The 15,930-nt window shown below is 38.9% G+C and overlaps 1 protein-coding gene across 1 annotated transcript; it reads left to right on the top strand.

Annotated features, from left to right (window-relative positions):
• The first annotated feature begins 10,981 nt into the window (after positions 1–10,981).
• On the top strand, positions 10,982–11,914 carry LOC125120877 (olfactory receptor 1E5-like). The gene has a single exon (XM_047769266.1). It carries the CDS (start codon positions 10,982–10,984, stop codon positions 11,912–11,914), a length of 933 nt encoding a protein of 310 aa, XP_047625222.1.
• Positions 11,915–15,930: the final 4,016 nt, after the last annotated feature.

Raw genomic sequence — 15,930 nt, 5'->3', positions numbered from 1 at the left:
TCTGCCTATGGGTTTGTGCATAAGTACCTCTGTGCTCATGAGTGTGTGTATATTTGTGTGCATTGTGTATGCTTGCATGTGTGCTGTTTGGTAGGAGTGTGTGTGTATGTGTGCTCTATGTATCTGACTCAGAACCTGATTATTTTCCTGAGTTAGACCCAATCTGGGCCCTCTTTTAGCACACAAAGACCAAGTTACCAGTCTCTGAGCCTGTGATTAGGGTGTCCTGAGTCATGCCCTGATCTTAAATATTTGCTTCTAATTGCTATGACTGGGATGTTTCCCCCCTGGGCAGGTGTCACAGCTGAATGGCTGCTTAGCACCAGAGCTTCTGGAGGAGATGTCCAACCTCATCAAGGAACCAAGGTCAGAGTGGGCTCAACTTCTGCTCAGGAGTGTGTGCTAGTGTGTGTGCGAGCTGTGTTTGTGGGTGACACATTGGTGTGTGACAGCAGGAATGTGTGATTTTTGCCTTTGTCTCTGTGTATATTACCACGTGCACAGGTTGGTGGTGGTGGTTTAGTGAATGAATTGGCTTAGCTGCCCAACCTGACTGCCTTCATTCTGGAAGGGTTCAGGGCTGAAGCACAACTCTCAGGTAAGGGAGTGTGCACTGTTTGTTGTAGTGAGTATGCGTGCAAAGGTGTGCCTGTGTGTTGTTGGTGTTTGTCCTGTGAGATTTTTGAATTGTATGTGGCCCTGTGTGCTTTTGGTGATGTGTATATGTAGTGATGAGTTATGCATATGCAGCAAGTTGTGCATTGTACCAGGTGTGCTGTACTGGTGTGTCAGTGGTGCATTGTGGTGTATTTGTGAATAATACACTATTGTTCACTATGTATGTCTTACTTCATGTGTTATTTATGACTTGTATGTATATGTGTGTTTATCCTTCCCCTAGAACTGGACTGGAATCCTCAGATCAGTAGAGTGTGTGTGTGTGTGTATGTGAGAGAGAGAGAGAGAGAGAGATTTGTATATGTGTTTGGGGGGTTTCTGATTTGCACCCATGACCTCAAATATTTCTTTATGTGACCACCTTCTTATGTAACATCAGCTGAGATAAACAATTCTTCCAGCAGCTGTTTCCTGGAAAGGATCTGCTATCATTTTCACACACCTGAGTGGGACTGAATGGCTCAGAGCTATATACCTCCTTTTGCTTCAATTCAGGTCCCAGCAAAGAAACACTGGGCTCTGTGCTGAGTGAAGCGAGAGTGTAGAAGCCCTTGGGAGGGCACTTAATTCTTTGGCCTCAGTTTACATACCTATAAAATGGAAGCTTACATGCTCCCACTATACGTCTATGGCTTAAATAGAAGGTAATATATGCTAGAGCCTTTTGTCAATTGGAAAACATATGAATATGAATTAAAGGAATCTAGAAGGAACACTAAGAAAATGTTAGACAACTTCCATTTCCTTGCAGCCTTAAAATAACACTGAGTGTCTATGGCTCATAACAAATTAAAATAGGAGAGTTCTATGTTAAAAACATGGGTTCTGATCACACAATTATATTAGACTTAACTACATGAAGGAACCAATATTTGATCATTTTTAACCCTAAGAAAAGGGCAATTATCTATCTATTTATTTATTGATGTATGTTTATATATATATATACACACAGTATATATTTAGGATTGCAGTTCAATCTATGTACATGGGTTATATACACACATATCTATGTATATAACCTGTATGTTCCATATACATTATTATATATATATATATATATATATATATATGCCATCTATGTATATGTACATACATATAGATAGGATTATATATATATATATATATACTAACCTATGTGTGTGTGTGAGTATATTTATATATATATAAAATCTCTGACAGCTACTTTTATATGCCTGTGGCATTTATATCCTTTCTATTTCTATTTCCTAATGGCTTAAATGGGAAAAGAGAACTATGTCTAGATACTCATATTGCAACAGAACAAAGGGTGGGGGAAAAATGTATACATGTAAGGATAACTTGATCCCCTTGCTGTACAGTGGGAAAAAAATAAATAAATAAAAAGAACACTAATTATTAGTATAACAATGAAGTTTTTTTTTGTCTTTTGTCTTTTTTGTTGTTGTTGTTGTTGCTATTTCTTGGGCCGCTCCCGCGGCATATGGAGGTTCCCAGGCTAGGGGTTGAATCGGAGCTATAGCCACCGGCCTACGCCAGAGCCACAGCAACGCGGGATCCGAGCCGTGTCTGCGACCTACACCACAGCTCACGGCAACACCGGATCCTTAACCCACTGAGCAAGGGCAGGGACCAAACCCGCAACTTCATGGTTCCTAGTCGGATTCGTTAACCACTGCGCCACGACGGAAACTCCCCTAACAATGAAGATTTTTAACAACGTAATGTAAGAGTGATGTGTGGATTTAAATGGTGAAAGTATATAAAGTCTTTAACATGATGCCCATCGTGTATAATCCCCAAAAATCTTCACTATTATCATGAAGATAATTTATGGATTATTCTGGCATTGAGTGATTTTAAATGACCACCCATTTCTAGTGCTTATGAGCTTATAGGTGCCAAGGTAGATCAATGGGACATGGCCAGGTTCTCAGGAGGAACATGGCAAGTCTCCATCTAAGCCCTGGAAGTGACTGAGGCCAGTTTACCGAGGCTCATCTACTATTTCTACTAGAGTCAACTCTCACAGTCTGGCTGAATCACGCCACTGCTCAACAGAAACCACCATGATATTGCAAATCAACTACACTGGAACAAAACTTTATAAAATGAAAAAAAATGCAAAATATTCAATAGGCCCACTTGCCTTAAATAGAAATTGATTACATAAGTGAATATATAAAATAAAATACTGTATAAGATTAGAAAATTCCCAAAGGCCTTGGGACATGACCAAAGGTGTCTGTATGTGCCTTGGCCTCTAGCATGGCTGTGAGGGCATATGAACTGGCTCTGCTGATCTTAAAGCATGGTGACTCTGGGTTTTTCAGAACTTGATTCCCACAGGGACCAGTTCATGGCTTTGAAGAGCCATTGCTGGAGGTCAACTGCATGAGGCAGACACTGCCTTGTCTTGCTCTCTTGCCTCCACAAAACTATCTGCACATAGTCTGAGCCTGGTAAGCTTTTTCTAAATGAATGAACAGGTGAATGAATGAACATTTGTTGAATAAAGCTGCTTTGGATGATTTTTTTAAAGTTGGACTTGTCTTGCTACTGACACCATTTTTTGCTCAACCTCGTTTTACATTTCCTCTCATCTTTTTCTTCACCTGCTCTCTGAATTCTGTGTATTGTTTCTGCAGTAAAATTCCAAGCCCTCTGACGATGTTCACTGTAAGCCTGGGAACATTTTTTTCCCCATATGCTGCAGGAGTGATAGCAAAAAAGAAAAAAAAAATTCAATTGGACAAATATAAGGGATAATTTCTGGGTTCTCAGTTCTGTTCCATTGATCTATATGTCTATCTTTCTGCCTGTATCACACTATCTTGATTACTGTAGTTTTGTATTAAGTTTTGAAACAAGTACATGAATCCTTACATTTTGTCTTTCGAGACTGTTTTTGTTAGTCTGGATTCCTTAAATTTCACTATGTAGATTAAGATCAGTTTGTTAATTTCTACAAAGAAGCCAGCTGGGATTTCAGTGGGAATTATGTTGAATATGTAGATCGGTTTGGGAAGTCTTGCCATCCTAACAATATGAAGTACCCTGAGCCATGAACACAGGATGTATTTCCATTTATTTATACCTTTAATTTCTTTCTGCAATGTTTTGTAGTTTTCAGAGCAAGAATTTTGACCTTATTTTGATAAATTTGTTCCTAAGCATGTGTTATTATAAATAGGATTGTTCCCTTAACTTCATTCTTCCTTGCTAGTGTATAATTTTTGTATACTGTATTTTCAATCTTTTGAACTTATTCATTAGTTCTAACAGTTTATTTTTGGATTCCTTAGTATTTTATATATTCCAAATCATTTGAAAATAGGTACAGTCTTGCACTTTCCTTTCCAATCAGGATGCCTTTTATTTTATGTTCTTGCCTAGTTGCCCTGGCTCTAACCTTCAGTAAATGTTGAATAGAAGCAATATTGTCCCTGAACTTACAGAGGAAAGCTATACAGAGGGGATGGTTTCACAACATTGTGAATATATTTAATGCCACTGAGCTGTGCATGTAAAAATGGTTAAAATTGTGTTTTATATTATGTGTATTTTACCACAATAAAAACCAAAACAGTACAATTTATCCCACAAGCAAAATAAAAGAAGGATTTTTGAGAGAGTTCCCACTGTGGCTCAGCAGTAACAAACACAACCAGGATCCACGAGGATGTGGGTTCAATCCCTGGCCTTCCCAAGTGGGTTGAGGATCCAGTGGTGCCATGAGCTGTGATGTAGTTCACAGACGTGACTTGGATTTCACGTTGCTGTGCCTGTGGCATAGGCTGGAAGCTGCAGCTCCAATTACACCCCTAGCCCGGGAGCTTCCATATGCCTCAGGTATGGCCCTAAAAAGCAAAAATTAAAAAAAGAAGAAGAGTAAAAAGAGTATTAATTTATTTTAAAAGCTAATATGGATCCAAGAATAACTAAAAATAAAATTAGGAACGATTTAGAAAAATAATGGAGATAAAGGTATTCAGAGTTAAATATTTCTACCTTCAGATTCCAAAGGTCTATAGAGTAACAAGGAAAAACCAAAAGCTCTCACCTCCACAGGATTATTAAATCAAGAATTTCAAAGTCAAAGAGGAAATTCTGAAAGAAAGGGAAGTTTCCCTATAAAGGAACAGTAATCATATTCACATCAGACTTCTTAATAGTTATACTGGATGTAAAAAGACAATGATATCTTTTTTTTTTTTGTCTTTTTGTTGTTGTTGTTGTTGTTGCTATTTCTTGGGCTGCTCCCACGGCATATGGAGGTTCCCAAGCTAGGGGTTGAATCGGAGCTGTAGCCACCGGCCTACACCAGAGCCACAGCAACATGGGATCCGAGCCACGTCTGCAACCTACACCACAGCTCACGGCACGCTGGATCGTTAATCCACTAAGCAAGGGCAGGGACCGAACCCGCAACCTCATGGTTCCTAGTCGGATTCGTTAACCACTGCGCCACGATGGGAACTCCAATGATATCTTTTTAATGCATCAGGGAAATACAGCTTGAACCTAAAGTTTTATATTCAACAAAGTTGCTATTCAAATGTAGAGATGTATTACAAATTTTCTTAGATATGTAAAACCTCAGAAGTTTTGCCACACAAAGAAAGTTGTGGAGGAGATGCTCAAAGAAAAATTTTAGGAAACACTGAAAGATGTATGGAAATTAAGGATGCTCAAATATCTTGATAAAGTTGGTTTTTATTAAAGGCTTAAACTAAAGGAAAAATTATAAAGTGTGTATGGTAAACCAGAATTAAAATTTCTACACATCAGTATAAAAAGATAATCAACCCAATAAAAGTGGGCTGATTCTTCATAAAAAAAAAGATATGAGAATGGTCAATAAGCACATGAAAATGTATTCCACCTCATTAATAAGTGGAAAGATGAGAATTAAAATCACAAAGAACCACCACTACATACATTATAGAATGGCAAAATGTTAACTCTCAGATTTTTGTTTAGTGGAAATATTCTGTTTTGTAATTATTTACCTGAATACCAAAGTTCAGGAGAGGGTAAATGAATTCTACAGTCACAGAAGAATTTGTTTAGAGTTTGAGGGCTGGGATCAGGCAATGAACCAAGGTTTCTCCCATGATGGATACTTTAGAGACTGGCATTCCCAGATGTCTGCAACTTCCAGTCAGGAGCTTGGGGGATTGTGGCAGAACCTACACAGATAACTTCCCTTTTCATGGGTTTCTATTCAATCTGGCTGACTCAGAATCTGGGATGGCCGACCTTCATCTCTCCTTCCTTGGAGCAGATGAGGGTTCCATGGCCCTGCCCTAAACATAGATAAAGATACTGTCTTTTTATCCGGTCATCAACAATGGCTTCTCCATTCTTGACAAGTGAGAACTGAGAGCATCAGAGCAAACCTCTGCCTTAACATGAAGAAATGATAAGCCTTTTCTGCCTGGCCCAGCTCAGACTGACAGTAAGTTATTGGACATATTTCCCTCTTCTCATCGCTCAATGATCCATGAAAATAGATCCAGGAATCCTGGTTTTGGTACCAGGTCTACTGTGGGTCTTAAACAGACTTCAGCAGCTCTTTGGGATTCTGTTTTCCCATTCATAAAATAAGGGAGTTGTGTTGGATGGCTTAATATCCTTTCACCCCTAAAGGGCGGAGTGGCTAGGTGTTTTTGATCCAGAGGATAATTTCATTGGGTCATGAATTTAACCCCTGGTCCTTGAAACCACAGTTTCATGAAATCTTCTGGACATATGGATGGAGTATGTCAGGTCAAGTTGGATGTTTTCAAGTATGTAAAATAAGAGATTTGTGGGAACATTTTTGTAAAATTTTATTGGAATATAGTTGGCTTACAAAGTTGTATTAATTTCAGGCATACAGCAAAGTATATCATATATATATACATATACGTACATACACATACACACACACACACACACACACACATATATATCCATACCTTTTCAGATTATTTTCCCATATAGGTTGTTACAAAGTATTGAGTAAATTTCCCTGTGCTGTACACTAGGCCCTTGTTACCCAACTATTACATATATATTTTAGTGTTTATCTGTCAATCCAAACCTTCTAAGTAATCCCTCTACCACAACATTTCTCCTTTGGTAACCATAAGTTTTGTTTTAAAATCTCTAAATCAGTTTCTGTTTTTTAATTTCCATTATACAATTTTTATTAGATTCCACATATTAGCGATCTCATCTATTTGCCTTTCTCTGTCTGACTTACTTCATTTAGTATGATAATTTCTATTTCCATCCATGTTGCTGCAAATGGGATTATTTCATGCATATAAAATGTTGAGTAATATTCCATTATGAATATGTACTATATTTTCTTTATCTAGTCTTCTGTTGAAAGATACTTGATTGCTTCCATGTCTTGGTTCCTTTAAGTAGGGCTTCAGTGAACATTGGGGTGCATGTATCTTTTTGAATTATGGTTTTCTCTGGAAATATACCCAGGAGTGGGATTGCTGGATCATGTGGTAGTTCTATATTTAGTTTTTTAAGGACCCTTCATACTTTTCTCCATAGTGGTTACACCAATTTACATTTCCAACAGCAGTGTAGGAGGGTTCCCATTTCTCCACACCCTCATCAGCATTTATTGATTTTAGACTTTTCGATGATGACCATTCTGACTGCCTTAAGGTGATACGTCATGGAAGTTTTGCTTTGCATGTCCCTAAAAGTAGTGATGTTGAGCATCTTTTCAAGTGCTTTTTGGCCACCTGTCTATCTTCTTCAGAGAAATGTCCATTTAGATATTCTTATCATTTTTAATTGTATATATATTGTATATGTATATATAAAGCTGTAAGAGATGCTGTGATACACACCCCAGCTCAGATCCACCGGATGAAAGCAATGCACATATCTTTTCTCCAAAAGGCAATTGTTTTAAGTTTTAGTAGTATATTTGCCCAAAGAAGAATTACAGGAATATTAATACATTTTTGTAACTTTTTTATTTGAAATCAGTATAACTGGTTTTAAAATGGGATGTAGACTTCTAGTAAACAATGGGACTCCTGAAGTTTAATTACCCTTAAGCGAGATAAGTGAAAATGGGAATAAACATTGATTTTGAATTCTTACTAAAAAGATGATATAATTGAATGATTACAACAAAAGTTATCACCATACTTCCTGCCATTTGCTACATCTTTCTAATCAGTCCAGACTTGGGTACAAGTGGGTGTGAGGGAGGTAGAGATAGCAGAGGGGAAAGAATCTGAGCCTCTAATAGTAAAATCATGGTCTGAAGTCATTAGCTTTGCAAGTAGAGATACTGGATCTTATCCAAATATTGGGCTGGACTCAAATGGACTCATTAAAGACAAAATGAATAAGCCAAAAATGTCAGTATGCTGATTTTGCCATGGGAAATGTAGCTGCCAGATTAATGGATGTTTAAGTTCTCTAAAGTGATAGATGTGTTAGTTAACTTAATTACAATAATCATTTCAATGGTGTATTGTGTGATATACACATATTACATTGTCTACCTTAAACATATACAATTTTTATCAAGTATATGTTAATAAAATTGGAATAAGTAAATACACAGATGGTACATTTTCTCCTTATTAAAAGTTTGCATAAAGCTGGACCATAGTCAGAAAGTAGTTTGGTGAACAATGAAAAGGAGTGTAGCAGAACTAAAACTCAGAATTTTGATGCAGACAATTTTTACTTCAAATCCTAAAATTGTACCTTTGGCAAGTTTTTTAACCCCTGAACCTTGGTTTTTACATCTTTAAAAGAAAGACAATCACAGCCCCACTGCACAGGTTTTCACTTAGCAGAATCCAGTGCAGGTGCTCATGGCCAGTGCCCAGCCAATGTCAGCCATGAGTACCAGTCTGATGTTTTCACTAAGTCAGGGGAAAGGCTATGGATTGCGTATCACGTCCAATACCACCCGGTTATGTGATTCCTGGTGTATCTTCACTGTGGCTATTGATGGAAAACAAAGATAGTCAGGTCTCAAATCAATAAGTCCTCTTCTCTGAACAGCACCTGAAGCACACTGAATTAATGCTTGTGTAATTAAGTTAATTAACACATCTTTCCCCTTAGAGAATTGAAATCTGGAGAGCAAGCCAAGGGTGTGATGCCTTCTCTTTAGGTTTGCAATATGTGAATAAAATAAATAAATATAAGAAAGTACTGTTGGAGCAAGGAGGGGGTCAGGTGTTGGAATATACAGCTAAAGTTTAGATTTTTTTTAAATCTAAGGGGCCAGAAGAAGAAGTGCTAAATTAGGTGAAGTGCATGGAAGTGAGGGGCACCACGGTTGTCAGAGAAAAAGCAGGAGTAATTCCCACCCATGTTGGGGGCAACTGATGTAGTATTTTATACATGTCCTACAGCCTTTTCTTTGGGAAAGGTGGGGACATTTGTATTGCCTAGACAGAGTAAACTATGATGAGATATTCTTGCTCTATAACATTTTTTCTTCACACAGGATCAAAGGTATCTAATATTTGTTATCCAAATTGTCAGAGTTGCCTTGCAGAGATTACTTACTCCCTGGTTTATCTGTCCAGACTCTGGGTCTCCCCAGTTCTCCATATCCTTCTGGAGGGTCACTTGGATTAATTCAACCTAATGCATCCATCTTACTCTAAAAACAATATTTTAATTACAAATAAAATAGATGATGGTAAGAACTTGAGTAAAGCAGGAGTTCCTGTGGTGGTGCAGCGGAAATGAATCTGACTAGTATCCATGAGGATGTGGTCTGATCCCTGGCCTTGCTCAGTGGGTCAGGGATCTGGCATTACTGTGAGCTGTGGTGTAGGTTGCAGATCCAGCTTGGATCCTGTGTTACTGTGGCTGTGGTGTAGGCTGGCAGCTGCAGTGCAGATTCAAGCCCTAGCCTGGGAACCTCCATATGCTGCAGGTACAGCCCTAAAAAGCAAAAAAAAAAAAAATGAGTAAAGCTGAGTAAAGCACAGGCCACCGTTCTATCCACACTCACATCCCAGAAGGGAACACCATTGACTTTTAACCTGTGTTCTCTCAGTGTTCTTTAACATGTATGTTTTCATTTTAAAAAATTGAATTAAAAATCTTCACGGTATTCTGACATTTTTCCTATTAGAAATTATGTTACAGGTGAAATCATTAGGGGGAGGGAAGAATTGGAATGGTGGGCAAAACATATACACACTCCTGTATAAAATAGATGATTAACAAGAACCTACTTTATAGCACAGGAATACCTACTCAATAGCTGGTAATAACCTCTATGGAAAAGAAGAATGGATCTATGTATATGTGTGACTGATTCACTTGGCTATACACCTGAAACTAATACAATATTTTAAATCAACTATACTCCAAGAAAACTAAGAAAATAATTATGTTAAATTATATAGGTATTTTATTTATAATTACTACATATCAGTATATTACCCAGGTTAAATTAATTTTATTTTTTTTTAGTTTAAGTAAAATACTTTTCATTGATTGTATTATTATTCATTGAAAATAAAAAAAGGAACTGACACAAATAAGACAATGGGCTCCACAACCCAAAGCACAATTATATGACAGATGGCATGTTTCCTGGGGACAGTTGAAACAGTTTGAAAGAGCCTTGGACATGTGATTGAATTCTGACCTTAATCTATAACATAATCAATAGTCTGATCCAAACTGTGTTTTATTTTTTGGCATTTTGGAATTTTCCTTTTATTTTTTGAACCCATTTTTCCATTCTCCTTCCTCACTGGGTCATAGGAATTTCATACAATTTTGTTTATATTATATAGCATAATTTTATTCTTTTTTAAACAAGAAAATAGTATATTTATTATATTTATAAATATATATTATATTATATACTATATATTATATTAATAATATATTATTTTGCTTAGTGCACTTGCCCCTGAAAGTGACAATAAGAGTTAGTCTTAAACAGAGACACAAGGGGGACAGTTTTTCCTTAGCAGTGATGATGGTAGAAAGGTGTGAAGAGATACATGTGTAATGAGGCCGAAGTTGGGGCCAGATAGTTTTTCCACGTGCTCCAGGTCTTGGTCTGCCCACTATCACGTCTTCTCATTTTTAATTAAATTTCTCTGAACTGGAGTTGATTTTCAATGCTGTGTTATTTCTGCTGCACAGCAAAGTACATGTACATAATTATAAATTTAAGCTTTACCAAAACATAATTGTCTTTTTTTTTTGAAACAGGAATTCAGAGTATTTTCAACACAGCATTATATTACTTTTTTTTTCTATTTATAGTATAACAAAATTTATTTCATACAGAATTCCAGACATGGACAGAAGAAACCAGACCAGCACCTATGAATTTCTTCTCATGGGCCTTTCTGAGCGGCCAGAGCAGCAGCATCTCCTGTTTGGGCTCTTCTTGGCCATGTACCTGGTCACTGTGCTGGGGAACCTGCTCATCATCCTGGCCATTGGCTCTGACCCTCACCTCCACACCCCCATGTACCTCTTCCTGGCCAATCTGTCCTTCTCTGACATTGGTTTCATCTCTACAGTCATTCCCAAGATGTTAGATAACATTGGCTCAGGAAGCAAACTGATTTCTTATGGGGGGTGTCTGACACAACTCTACTTCTTTGGCCTCTTTGCAGATCTGGACAACTTTCTCCTGGCTGTGATGGCACTTGATCGCTATGTGGCCATCAGCCACCCCCTCCATTATGCCATGACCATGAACTCCCAACGCTGTATTCTGTTGGTGGCTGGGTCATGGCTGGCTACTACCTTCCATGCCCTAATGCACACCCTCCTGTTGACCAGGCTTTCTTTCTGTGGCCCCAATGTCATCCCCCATTTCTTCTGTGATCTGGTCCCACTCCTGAAGTTGGCCTGCTCCAGTACTTATGTCAATGACCTGGTGCTCAACCTTGTGGCAGGAACATTGTTAATCACACCCTTTGCCTGCATCCTTACATCATACTTTTCCATTGCATTTGCTGTCCTAAGAATTGATTCCCTGAAGGGTAAGCAAAAGGCCTTCTCCAAATGCACCTCCCACCTCTTGGTGGTCTCTCTGTTCTATGGCACAGCTACTGGGGTCTATTTATGTCCTCCAGCATCCCCCTCAGCTGTAAAGGACAGAGTCTTCTCTGTGATGTACACAGTGGTCACCCCCATGCTGAACCCCTTCATCTACAGCCTGAGAAACAGGGACATGAAGGGGGCTCTGGGGAAAGTACTCAGAAGAAACATACTCTAACACTTTTTCTTGGGACCTAAGAGTCCTGAATCCAAGACTCAGGGCTGAGTGTTGAAAATTGGTCTTTTCCTGTCATGGCACAGTGGAAAAGAATCCAATTAGGAACCTGAGATTGTGGGTTCAATCCCTGGCCTTGCTCAGTGGGTTAAGCATCTGGCGTTGCCAGTGAGCTGTGGTGTAGGTGGTAGATGCAGTCAGATATGGCATCACTGTGGCTGTGGCATAGGCCAGTAGCTGTAGCTCCAATTGGACCCCTAGGCTGGAAACCTCCATATGCCACAAGTGCAACCCTAAAAAACAAAAAAAAAATAAAAATAAAACAAAACAAAACAAAAAGAATATTGGTATCCTAAGAGCTCAACCACTGTAGCTTCCCTGAACCTGAGACTTCTTTTACCCTCATATTTACATTTTCAGGTACAGCTTGACATCTGAAGACAGGGAGGGGACCAGTGCTCTCAGTAACCTCTAATCATCTCCATGAAGTGCCCATGCCCTGAATAGGCAGCTACTCACTTTCAAAACAGTTCTTGTTTCATTTTACTAGATAATGTTGAGAAGCCCACAGGGGCAGGGCTTATATATCTATGAAATGAAAATGAAGTGTAAATTTTTGTTTAGCTCAAGTCATAAAGGAACCATGGAAGCTATCCCTAGAATACAGGAGTAAATATGACTAGTAGGATGAAATACAAAAGAAATAATCTGATACTTTCATTTTAAACAGGAAATGCTCTATAGAAGAATAATAACGGGGCTTTAAATTGAAATAACACATTAAAACATATTATCTGCTTAAAAAAAAAGAATGGGACTTTAATTCCTGGGTTTCAGGGCTCATTATGTACTGTATGACAGATGGATAACCATTTAACTTCTCTGAGCCTTGGTTCCCTTATTTCTAAAATACAAAAAATATAAATTTGGCTTATGTTAAAAGCATCAAAAATATTTTCCTTGAGAAATAATTCCAAAATTAAAGTTGCAATAAAAGATGTTTTTAAGCTATAATACTGGATATATCTTGGTTGGGGGTCACTCTGAAAGAGGCCCTGAGGTAAATATTTGAAGGCAAGAAGTTCCTTTGAGAGATGGAAACACCAGGAAGGAGTAGGAAACCAGGGCTGGAAGGGGAAGGCCAGCAACAGAGAACCATGATCAAGCCACTTACCTGTTGAATTCTTGGAGCTTAATATGTTGGGAACTCTGGGACCAGTGCAGAACACACACTTCAGAGTTACCCCACCCAACAGATCTAAGTTCTTTCACCCAACTCCCATCAGCTGAGGTTGACAGCTGCCCTCAAGGAACATTCATTTCTTAGCACTTTTTACCCAGCTCTGCATGCATATCTGGAACCCTTCAGACTCCTGGGACACCACCAGCTGTCATACAAAAGATGGAGGTGCTGGCATCTGAATGAAGGTGGGGGAATCAGAGACTTCCACTCAGTGTGACTTAAATTAAGAATTAGGGGAATGTGCAAGGCAATGACAGCATTGGCTAGAGTGTACCCCTTGCACCAATGAGAAACATTCATACCCTATGTTAAGTTCACTGTGCCTTTTCATTGCTTCCTTTTTTAAATTTTAAAAAATTTTACTAAAGTGAAATTGATTTACAATGTCTTAGTTTCTATTGTACAGCTGTGATTCAGTTATACATATACGTGTGTGTGCATATATATATATATATATACTTTTTCATATCCTTTTCTATTATTTATAACAGGATATTGAATATAGTTCCCCATGCTTGTTTATCCAATTCTATATATAATTGTTTGCATCTGCTAATCCCAAACTCCAAATCCATCCCTCCTCAAAATAAATCCAGACACGTAGAGTCAATTAATCTTTGATAAATGACGCGAGAATATAAAATGGGAAAACAAAACAAAACAAAACAGTCTTTTCAGCAAGTGTTGCTGGAAAAACTGCACAGCTGTATGTAAGTCAATGAAACTGGAAAACACCTTCACACCAGACACAAAAGTAAACTCAAAATGACTTAAAGAGTTAAATTTAAGACAAGATACCATCAAATTCCAAGAAAAGAACATAGGCAAAACATTCTCTGATATCAACTTTACAAATGTATTCTCAGGTCAGTTTCCCAAAGTCATTGTTCTATATTGTTATCCCTTTGTTCCCAAACCTTTGGCATGTGGAAATTCTCATGCCATGGATAGAACCCCACACCACAGCTGTGGCAATGCTAGATCCCTAACCTGCTGCACCGCAAGGGAACTTCAAGTCATTTCTTCTTTACCAGATGGGATTAAGATGGCAGAATAGAAGGATTGGAGCTCAACCTCTCTCCTAAAAACAACAAAATTCACAACTAAAGGCTGAGCAATCTTCACCCAAATGGACAAGAAACCTTAAAAAAGATATTCTACTCCAGAAGAAAAACAGGAGGCCACATCAAGAGGTAGGAGGGATGATTTTGCGATATAAACAACCCCATACCTCCTGGGTGGGAAGCCCCACAGACTGGAAACTAACTGGTTGACAGAGACTCACCTACAGGAGTGAGAGTTCTGAGCGACACATCAAACTTATTTGTGGGGATCTGGCACTGGGAGAAAGACCTCCTGGAGCATCTGGCATTGAAGGCCAGTGGGGCTTGTGCACAGGAGCTCCACGGGACTGGGGGAAATGGAGACCCCATTCTTCCAAGGCACACACAGACTTTCACGTGCCCTGGGTCCCAGGGCAAAGCAAAGTCTCCATAGGAATCTGGGTCAAACATGACTGCAGTTCTTGGAGGACATCCTGGGAAAACAGGGGTGAATGTGGCTTGTTATGAGGGAAGGACATTGGAAGCAAAGCTCTTGGGAATATTCAACAGCTAACTTTCTCTGGGGGTGGCCATTTTGGGAAAATCTGGCCCCACCCGTCAGTCAGCTCCTAAGAAGCCCCAGGTCAAACAATAATCCAGGTGGGATCACAGCCCTACCCCTCAATAAACAGGCTACCTAAAGACCCCTCAGGCACACAGCTGCCTCTAATCCCATCCAAAGACTAAGCCCCACCAACCAGAGGGATCAGAATCAGCTCCACCTACCAGTGGGCAGGCATCAGCCCCTCCCATCAGGAAGCCAACAGCAAGCCCCCATACCAACTTCAGCCACAAGGGGGGGCAGACACCAGAAGTAAGAGAAGCTACAACTCTATTATCTGTAAAAAGGTCACTACACCAAAAACCTATAAAAATGAAAAGGCAGAGAATTATAACCCAGATGAGGGACAAAGGAAAAACCCCAGAAAAACAGCTAAGTTATCAGGAGATTCTCAGCCTCCAGGAAAAAGACTTAAAAGTTGATGCTGAAAATGATGTAAGACATTGGGAATAAGCTGGAGGCAAAGATGGATAACTTGCAAGAAACATTGACCAAAGAGATACAAGATATAAAACTTAAATAAGAAGAGATGCAAAATACAATAACTGAAATAAAAAATCCAGTAGAAGCAACTAATATCAGAATACAGGAGGCAGAAGAACAAATAAGTGAGGTGGAGGGCAGATTAGTAGAAATTATGGGTGTGGAACAGAAAAGAGAAGAAAGATTGAAAACAAACGAAGAGAGTCTCAGAGAACTCTGGGACAACATTAAAAGCAGCAACATCTATATTATAGCAGTGTAAGAGGAGGAGAGAGAGAGAAGGGGACAGAAAAAATATTCCAAGAGATAATAGCCAAAAACTTCCCTAACATGGGAAAGGAACCACTCACGCAAATCCAGGAAGCACAATGAGTGCCATATAAAATAAACCCAAGGAGGAATACACCCAGACACATATTAATCAAACTGACCAAAATTAAAGACAGAGAGAAAATCTTGAAAGCAGCTAGGGAAAGGAAACAAGTAACATATAAGGGAACCCTGATAAGGTTATTGGCAGATTTTTCAGCAGAAACTCTGCAGGCCAGGAGAGAGTGGCATGATATACTTAACGTGATGAAAGGAAAAAACCTCCAACCAAGATCACTCTACCCAGCAAGGCTCTCAT

This window comes from Phacochoerus africanus, chromosome 2 (genome assembly GCF_016906955.1).
Source record: "Phacochoerus africanus isolate WHEZ1 chromosome 2, ROS_Pafr_v1, whole genome shotgun sequence".
Taxonomy (NCBI): domain Eukaryota; kingdom Metazoa; phylum Chordata; class Mammalia; order Artiodactyla; family Suidae; genus Phacochoerus; species Phacochoerus africanus.
Note: the sequence above shows the minus strand (reverse complement) of the source record. Positions and strands in the feature narration are given on the sequence as shown.

What these genes read in the sequence shown, in the direction of transcription:
- LOC125120877 (XM_047769266.1), top strand. Translation starts at nt 10,982, where the DNA reads ATGGACAGAAGAAACCAGACCAGCACCTATGAATTTCTTCTCATGGGC.